Source organism: Gracilinanus agilis, chromosome 4 (genome assembly GCF_016433145.1).
Source record: "Gracilinanus agilis isolate LMUSP501 chromosome 4, AgileGrace, whole genome shotgun sequence".
Taxonomy (NCBI): domain Eukaryota; kingdom Metazoa; phylum Chordata; class Mammalia; order Didelphimorphia; family Didelphidae; genus Gracilinanus; species Gracilinanus agilis.
This window is the reverse complement of record NC_058133.1, coordinates 190,761,732-190,771,489: the sequence shown is the minus strand read 5'-3', so window position 1 is coordinate 190,771,489 and position 9,758 is coordinate 190,761,732. Positions and strand designations below refer to the sequence as shown.

At 42.0% G+C, this 9,758-nt stretch overlaps 1 protein-coding gene across 1 annotated transcript in view; it reads right to left on the bottom strand.

Moving 5' to 3' along the window:
- Nucleotides 1-9,531, bottom strand: part of KRT32 (keratin 32) — a 13,748-nt gene extending 4,217 nt beyond the window's left edge. The window contains exons 1-5 of the mRNA XM_044675818.1: nucleotides 9,028-9,531; nucleotides 6,895-6,977; nucleotides 6,574-6,730; nucleotides 1,526-1,687; nucleotides 1,304-1,429 (exon numbers count right to left, since the gene is read on the bottom strand). Of these exons, the coding sequence (XP_044531753.1) occupies nucleotides 1,304-1,429; nucleotides 1,526-1,687; nucleotides 6,574-6,730; nucleotides 6,895-6,977; nucleotides 9,028-9,531 (1,032 nt within the window). The remainder of the gene's footprint in view (nucleotides 1-1,303; nucleotides 1,430-1,525; nucleotides 1,688-6,573; nucleotides 6,731-6,894; nucleotides 6,978-9,027) is intronic.
- Nucleotides 9,532-9,758: the final 227 nt, after the last annotated feature.

Sequence of the window (9,758 nt, the reverse complement as noted above, 5' to 3'; positions counted from 1 at the left end):
AAGAAAGAAAAGAAAGAAAGAAAGAAAGAAAGAAAGAAAGAAAGAAAGAAAGAAAGAAAGAAAGAAAGAAAGAAAGAAAGAAAGAAAGAAAGAAAGGAAGGAAGGAAGGAAGGAAGGAAGGAGAGAAGGAGACAGAGACAGAGAGAGAGAGAGCCCTGTTCTTAGTAGTAATTTCAGTCACCAAGCAGTGGTCCAATTCCCCAAGTCTGAGGAAAGAGAAAAGACAGAAACCAATCCCCACCCATATCTCACAGAATAAACTTTTCTGAGCCCCACTTTCTTCATCTATAAAATGGGGATACTTATAAGTATAGTTCCCACTTCCCAAGCTTATATTGAGGCTGAAATAAGCTATGTACTCTGTGAACTTAAAAATTTTTTTGTAAAGATATTTTATTTTACCAATTTCATGTAATAACAATTTTCCACCTAAGTTTTCTGAAGTTATAGCAACCAAATTGTCTCCCTCTCTCACTTCCCTACCCTTTCCTGGAGCTGGTAAACAATTTGGCCTGGATTACATATGTATTAGCATGCAAAACACATTTCCATATTGTTCATTTTTGTAAGAGAATAATCTATCAGTCAATCAACTAGCATTTATTAGGTGCCTGCTATGTGTCCAGAAACTAAAGGTCAAGTTAGATTGGAGGTCCATGGACATAAGGTCCATGAACTTGTTTGGTTTTTTTTGTTTTAAGCTCTCACCTTTTCTCTTAGAATTGATACCAATTATTAGTTCCAAGGCAGAGAAGCAGTAAAGGCTAGGTAATTAGGATTAAGTGACAGGGTCACACAGCTAGGAAGATACTGAGGCCAGTGTTGAGCCCAGGACCTCTCATCTCCAGGCCTGGCATTCTATCCCCTGAGCCACCTAGCTGCCCCTGAAGTTTATTTTTAATTTTGAAACTGTATTTCAACAGAGTTGGTTTCCTCTGTAATCTTTTATATTTTCTTTTTATGCACTTAAAAACTTTATTCTGAAGAAGGGTCTATAGGCTTTGCCAAAGGGGTCTATGATACTCCTCCCCACCCCCCTAACCCCCTCAAAAAAGAAATTAAGAACCCTTGGGCTAGATTAACATCTAAACTGTCTGAAGGTCTGAGTAAGGGCAGAGGATTGATTTCTATCTCTTCTTTTTTCCAACATGGGGAACTAAACCACTGTTTGGTGACTGATATCATCACTAAGAACACAGAATTTAATTGAAACAGCTCATGGGATATGTATACACTTGTCTATTGTCTGTCGAGATGCTGTATTCTGCATTTCTCAAGAGGTGAGAGCCCTGGCAATACTCACCATGCTATGCTGGGCCTGCAGCTCGATCTCCAAAGCATTGATGGCTCGCCTCAGATCAATGATGTCTGACTGGTAGCTCTGGAGCTGCTCCGAGCTGGTGGTCACTTGCTGGTTAAGTTCCTCCATCTGAAACCCAGAGAGACACAGGCACTTGAAAATGCCATTGTTCTGTTCTCAAGGATATTGGAATCAGCCCAGGGCTGACCCCTGGGAGAAACCCACCTGAGCATTGAACCATTCCTCCACATCTCTACGGTTATTCTCCACAACAGTCTCATACTGGCACCTCATCTCTTCCAACATCCTGTTCAGATCCACTGGAGGAGCAGCATCCACGGCAATGTTGAGCCGGTCACCAAGCTGACAGCGAAGGGCATTGACTTCCTGCAAAGACACAAGAGTTCCAACACCAAGTATGCCAATCCACGAAATACCAATTCTCCTCCCTCCAGCAGAGACAAGGAAACTTTAAGAAAGGTGTGTGCTACGCCCAAAACAAAGAAGTAGAACCTAAGCTCCATCCATGAGGGAAGAGACTGTTTCTTTCTGCTTTTGTATCCTAAGCACCTGGAATTTCATCCCCGTAGAGAACTCCCATTATGGAAATTCTCTCCACTGATGTGGCCAACAGCTTGACTAACTCATTCGCAGATTTCATCAGTTCCTGATTTCAGGCATCATCTCCACGCTAAGTCCCAAATCACCAAATACTTTTCGTACATCTTGAGCTAGATGTCCCATAGGCATCTTAAATTCAACATGTCCATAACAAAACTCATTATCTTCCCCTCCCCATCTCCCATAGGTCCCTCTCTTCCAAATGTTCATATTGCTGGGAAAGGCACTATCGTTTTCCCAGTCACCTAAGTTTGCAATCTTTGTGTCATCCTCAAATTCTCACTCTCACTCTATTCTCCCGTCCAATCTCTTGCCAGATATTGTCACATTTACCTTCACGATGTCTCTTGTACATACCCCCTTCTCTCTGTTCTCTTATCCATGCCCCTAGTTCAGACCCTTATCTCTCTCCTGAGCTACTGTAAGAACTTTCTAGTTGGCTGCCATAAGTTTCTGCCCATTCCAATTTATTCTCTACTTAGTTGCCAACACACTTATTCTAAAGTATTGTTGTTGTCATTCAATCACATCCAGCTCTTCATGACCCTATTTTGGAGTTTTCTTGGCCAAAGATACTAGAGTGTGTTGCCATTCCCTTCTCCGGCTCATTTTACAGACAAGGAAATTGAAGCAAGTAAGGTTAGGTGACTTGCCCAGGGGCACACACAGCTAGGAAGTAGCTGAACCTGGATTTTAATTCAAGAAGATTCACAGTGCTCTATCCATTATGTCACCCCGCTGCCCACACTGCCATGAGTTTGTGGCTCCCTATTTCCTCTGAGATCAAATATAAAGACTTCTGTTTGTCATTTAAAGCCCTTCATCATCCCGACCCTTTCTATCTTTCCAGTCTTCTTAAATTTTATTCTTCCTATTAGAGCATAAAGATCAGGGATTGTTTTTACTTTTTATTGAATCCTGACCACTTAGCACAGGGCATGTCATATTGAAAGTCCTTAATACATATTTTGGATGGATCAATACTTTATAAAATTATGGTATTTCTCAGGACAGGAAGAAGTGAAGTGATAACCCATGATCTGGTGGCCAGGATGACTTGAGCCCAAGTCTTTCAGATTCCAAGACTAACCCTCTATCCTCTGTCCCATACTAACAGGTCTGAACTCAATCCATAGCATCAAACATGGTGCCTTCCATATAGTAGGTACTTAATAACTGCTCCTTGAGTTGAATTGAATTGAAATAATATGCATACAAAAAGAGTGTATGCCAGGTAGAGTCTATCTCAGATATTTTGTGTATTTTGTCATTTTTTGAATGGCATTTCCCATTTAAAGTCCCACATAGAACTTAGAATAGAGATGATGAGTGAACCTATAGAAACTAAGATCCCTGAATGAAATAGTCAAGCTATCAACTGCATTAGTGGAGAAAGTTTCCATAATGAGAGTTCCCTACAGGAATAAAATGCATACTAAAGCAAAGGGAATAGGTAGCACAGTGGATAGAGGGTCAGGCATGGAGGGAGGAGCCAAGTTCAAATTTGGCTTCAGACACTTGCTAGCTGTGTGACCCTTGGCAAGTCATTTAATCCCAATTGTCCAGCCCTTACTGCTCCTTTGCTTTAGAATTGATGTTTAGTTTCTTAGACAGAAGCTAAGGGTTTGGAGGGGGGGGAGAGGGGAAAGAAAACAGTTCTTGTCCTAAAGGATCTTACATTCTAATTCTTTTTTTTATTTCTTATTGTTTCCTCCTGAATTTCACTGATTCTAGGATTATTTTGTATCCTACTATTTTGCTGACATCTTTAATTGTCTCAATTAGTCTCTTGGCTAACTGAATCTTCTAAATAATTGTGCTGTAAGAAATAATGAACAGGAGGATTTCAGAAAGAGCTGGAAAGACCTATGTGAACTGATGCAGAGAGAAATAAGCAGAACCAGGAGAACATTGTACAGTGTAACAGCAATATTGTGGGATGATCAAATATGACAGACTTAGCTACTCTCATCAATACAATGATCCAGGACAGTTCTGAAAGACTTATGACAAAAATGCTGCCCACCTCCAGAGAAAGAACTGTTGGAATTGGAATGCAAATCAAAAAATACTATTTTTTACTTTAGTTTATTTGCATGAGGTGAGGGTCTTATCTGCGTATTCTCTTACAAAAATGAACAATATGGAAGTATGTTTTTCATGATAACACATGTATAACCCAGATCAAAATGCTTACCAATTCCAGGAGGGAGGGAGACAATTTGGATTATATAAAACTTCAGAAATATTATATAGAAAATTGTTATTACATGCAATTGGTAAAATAAAATATCTTCATAAAAAATAATCTATCATGTCATTAAAAAAAGATAATTGTATCTTCTCTTTGTATACATTTAAGCCTTTAATTTCTTTCTCTTGTCTTTTTGCTATTGCTGGCATTTCTAGAGCTGAATTTAAGGGGAAAAAAGTTTTGTGCTTTTATTTGGGCCTTTGGGGATAAAACCTTGTGAAGGTATTCCCAATCTACCTTTCGAATCTCTGCTAATTCATGATTTTTCCTAGGGAAAAAGTCATTGTGAATAGAATCCTCCTGAAGAGAAGCAGCAGGCTACACTTGGTCAGGACTGGTCAGGACTATGGTTTGAGATTACCCCCTACACGTACAGAAACCAGACGGCCACGTCTCAGGGTGATTTCTGTACTAGGTGGGAGGTCTACTTCAGGTCTGAGATGCTCTGAGCCAAACACAAGCCTGCTTCTAGCCAGACCTGACTCCAAAAGAGAGAAAGTTACTTTTCGAAAGGAGTCTTTAGAGGAAGTCCACATACTTAATATTGGTCTTTAGGACAAGTTTCTCTGCTCTCCCTTTCCCTGCTCTCTCATCCCATGAATAGAATGATTCATGTTGATAATATGCTCCCTGGGAGGGCTCAATAAACTCAGGCAAATCTTTAGTAATGACTGGCCAGAATTTGCAGTGACTCGTTAAATTAGGAATTCTTTCAACCTCATGAAGGAAACAGAAAACTCTGGGGCATTTGGGCTCCCCATCTGTAACCAGTAGCTTGGGAAGCCAAATTCGTGGCCTTGATCCCCATAAAATCTTGAAAGTTTCTTAGAGGAAGTGGTGGTGAGGGGACTTTCTTCTGAAGACCATGAGGGACCACGGTCAAAATTTCTTTTTTAAACCCTGAAGAAAATGGGTTTGCTAATGGTTTGTCTGTTTAATTATCTAATTTGAAAATTGCAGATGAGGGTGATGACAAGCTACAGCAGCTAAATGTCATTTAAAGGTCTGAAAACTTCCCCAAAGTGGATTCACAATATCAAATTCAGTTTCCATTTTCTCAAGAACCAGCCTGGCTCCTTCCACCCTTTCCAGTATTCTCACCCTCTACTCCTCTTCACATATTCTATAATCCAACTACAGGAGCCTACTTACTGTTCTTCACATAAGATGCTTCACTTCCCATCTCCATCTCCAAGTCTTTGCATGACCCGCATGTTTAGAATGCTTTGTCTCCTCACCTCCATCTCTTACTTCCTCAATGCCTTCAATACTGAGCATCTTCTACAGAAGTCCTTTCCTCTGCCCTGGGTGTATCTTGTCTGTACCTAATAATTTACTCATTCTCTCTCCCATTGGAGGGGACATTCCATGAGGGCAGGGACTGGTGTTGCCTTAGTTAGCCCAGTGCCTGGCACATAGGAAGCAATGCTCTTGTATCCAATAGATACAAGGTATGTCATCAGACTTGTTTGAGATGCACTAACCAGCTCTGGCAATAGGATCCAAGCATTCGGAAACCAGAAGGCAGTGTAGTATACTGAGAAAAGAACATTAGACATGGAATCATAAGACCCAGGTTTAAATCTTAGTTCTGAGTGATGAAATGGAAAGAGTACAGGGCCTGAAGTCAGGAAGACTTGAGTTCAAATCCATCCTCAGACACTTACTAGTTGCACAACCCTGGAAAAGTCACAACCTCTATTTGCCTCAATTTTGAGGGCAAGTGGCACAGTGGATAGAGTGCTGGTTCTGAAGTCAGGAAGACTTATCTTCAGGAGTTCAAATTCAGTCTCAGATATTTACTAGCTGTATGAGCCTGGGCAAGTCATTTAACTTGGTTTGGCTGGGTTTCCTCCTCTGTTAAGTGAACTGGAGTAGGAAACGGCAAACTACTTTGCCAAATATCTTTGCCAAGAAACCCCCAGATGGAGTCATGAAGTATCAGACACAATGGAAATGACTGAATAACAAAAAACTCAATTTTATTATCTATGAAATGGGAAATATAATAACACCTATCTCCCAGGGTTGTTGTAAGGACCAAATGCGATAATATTTGTAAAGCCCTTAGCACTGTGCCTGGCACATAGTAAGCATATAAATGGTCACTATTATTATGATGATGATCACTTACTTCTTGTGCGACCATGAGCAAGTCATCTAACTTCTTTGAGTCTCAGATTTCTTCTCTGTAAAACTGATTGAATTAGACTGAACTAGAGGTTGAACTAGAGGGCCACCATGGTCCCTTCCAACTCTAGGTTGAGGATACTCTGATTAAAGATCACCCCTAGTCCAAATGCTTAATCTTACAGATGAGGACACTGAGGATCAAAGAGGTGGGAGACTCACCCCAAAGCACCTCTCATTTTTTACCTGGGATGTCAAAAGGGCTTACCTCTTCGTGATTTTTCTTGAGACAGAGCAACTCCTCTTTCAGGGACTCCACCTGGGCCTCCAGGTCAGCCTTGCACAGGGTCAGCTCATCCAGAATCCTGCGCAGACCATTGATATCAGCCTCCACCAGCTGGCGCAGGGACACCTCTGTCTCATACCTACAGACACAGAAAAGACTCAAAGGCTGAACAGATGAAGCATGATTTCACTTCCCAGAAGGAATGAGTTGCTCAGAATTTCCCCAATCCCTACAGAATAACAAACCAATACAACAGGGAAGGAAGGAAGTCCTCCATCTGGCTCTTAAACCATTTCAACTCACTTGGTTCGGAAGTCATCTGCAGCCAGCTTGGCATTGTCAATCTGTACTACCATCCTGGCATTCTCTGCCTTGGTGCATAGAACCTGAGGAGGAAGGACACAAATAATAAACTGGCTTAGAAAGAGAAAAAGGATAAAAGCAACAGTGGGATGGATATCTGAAAAAGGCTAGGATTCAGTCATATAGTTCATTCTCTCTGATAGAAAATCTCCCAAAGGGAGGGAGATCCAGGAAAATCATTTTGAAGAATGTGTGGATACATCATGAATCTAGGATCACTAGGAAACATCAGATTTACATTTCATAACTTCAAGAAAAGAAGAAAAGAAGTTATGTGATTATAGGTCAGCCTTAGAGTCAGGAAGACCTAAGTTCAAGCCCCTAACTCTTGACATAGCTGAACCAACCTCTTATCAATCTTGGCAACTCTCTAAAGAGAGTTCCCCATAGCAGAAGTTCCCTATATTTATTGCGGGGTTTTTCAGCCATTTTTTCACTAGTATCTAACTCTTCATGATCCTATTTAGGGTTTTCTTGTCAAAGACCCTGGAGTAGTACGCCATTTCCTCCTCCAGCTCATTTGACAGATGAGGAAACTGAGGCAAATAGATTTAAGTGACTTGCCCAAGGTCGCACAGCTAGTAAGTGTTTGAGGCCAGATTTGAACTCAGGAGATTCCTGGCTCTAGGTCTAGCATTCTATCTACTGTGTCACCTAAATCAAGACAAAAAGAAAGAAAGAAAGAAAAATATGCCTCCTCATTTTTAACATGGTTGGTAAAGTGTCAAGAAAAGAGAAATTCATAGTCTTAAAGTTAGAAGGAACCTTAGAGGTTATCAAAATGTCACTAACATGCTGCATGGCCTCTTGGAACCTCCGTGGTAGGGGTAGCTCACATTTCTGCAATACTTTAAAGTTCCATAATATGTCTGTAGATAGATAGTTCAAATATTACTACCCCCCATTTTACAAATAAGGAAACTGCATCTTAGAGAGGTTAAGTGGCTCATCCAAGATCATACAGCTAGTGATTGTTAGTGCTGGGGTTCTTTTGTGCCCAATGATCTTTCCACTTTGCCATACTGTCTCTGACTAAATCAGAATGAAGAGCATCCATAGATAACTTCCAGGATCCCTTCCAGCTCTAACATTCTATAAGTTTACAATTCTCTCACCAAACCTACCCCCTTATTTTATAGAGGAAGAAACTGAGGCACAGAACACAGAAGGGATTTGTCCAATGTTTTATAGCCATTCAGGATAAGAACCAAGGCCTCCTAACTTCTGCTCTAGCTTCATATGTTACAAATAAGAGAAATGTCCCAAAATAGGAAATATCACCCTCTAAGCACACATCTTTCCTTTTCATAGGTTAAACTTTGGGGAGACAGCATCCAGGTTGCCCTTTTGGGTCATGAAATTATGGGATCATAGCTTTAGAGTTGGAAGATATCTTAAGAATCATCTGGTCCAACCCCCCAATTTTTTTTAAGAGGAATTCAATGTTTATTGAATGAAAGAAATTGGATTATTTAGTTTCTTTTCTGGAGATAAATTAAAATTAAAAAAACAAAAACACTCTCCCATCTCCCAATTTGGGGGGAGGGGGAAGCGGGGAGTGGTTAAAAGCTTTTATTTATACTTCTGCACATGGGTCAGAGATTTATAAGGAAACTGAGCCCAGAAAGATAATAATAATTGTTGTTGTTGAATCATATCTAATTCTTTGTGATTCCACGGACCATAGCATGCCAATACTGTATATGAGGTTTTCTTGGCAAAGATATTAGAGTGGTTTACCATTTCCTTCTCTAGTGGATTAAGGCAAACAAGAGGTTAAATTTCTTACCAAGAGTCACAAACCTAAAAAGTATCTGAGGACATATTTGAACTCAGATCTTCCTGACTCCCAGCACTGAACTCCATCTTCTGTTCCACCTAGTTGCCTTCAAATTAAAGTGGTCCAGTGGCCCAAGATCACCCGGCTATTTAACTTCAGAGCTTTAATTTGAACCCACATCCTCCGAATCCAATGAAACGCCCTTCCCACTGTACCACACCGCCTCCGTGGCGCCATACCCACGCCTTCCTGCAATCAGCCGATGGCTTGGTTCACCAAGAATTAGAAATTACCTTCTGCTGCAGCTCCTCGATAGTCCTGAAATACGACTGGTAATCAGGACATATGGCGGGCCCTTGAGACTGGCAGGCTTCTTGGATTTTGCTCTCCAGGTGAGCATTCTCCTGCTCCAGCTGCCGCACCTTCTCCAGGTAGTTGGCCAGGCGGTCATTGAGGAACTGCATGGTCTCCTTCTCGTTGCCGTTGAAGACGCCATCACCGAACCAGCTGCAGCTCCCCACCCCACAAGGGATGCCGCAGCTCCCTGGTAAGGAGCAGGACGGACGGCAGCTGCTTGGGCGACAGGAAGATGGCAGGTAGGGCTTGGGGAGGCAGCTGCCCGGCCGGTAGGCGGAGGGCAGGCAGAGGCTGGGCACGTAGCCCATGGGCTGGCAGAGGTAAGGCATGCAGGCTTCGGGTCGGCAGCTCATGCCGGCGGAGCACACGGAGGCGGCCTGGGGGCAGCTCTTGCCCGTCCCCAGAGAGCCGGTGTTGGTGACACAGCAGATGGATGTCATGGTCCCGGGTGCCTCAGCTGCCGGCGTCTGGTGGACTTCATCTTCTAAAAGTCTTTTATACCATGGAAGGGAAGGGGGACGGGGCGTCGGACAAGAAAGTTCCTGGGCGCTCTTGTTTATGTTTACCCTCGGCGTACAAGGAAACTAGTAATTAATGTGTTATTTCATTTCCAATAAGGAGGCTCCATTCCTCATAAAATCTTCCAGGCTTGTCATTTGGCAGAAAG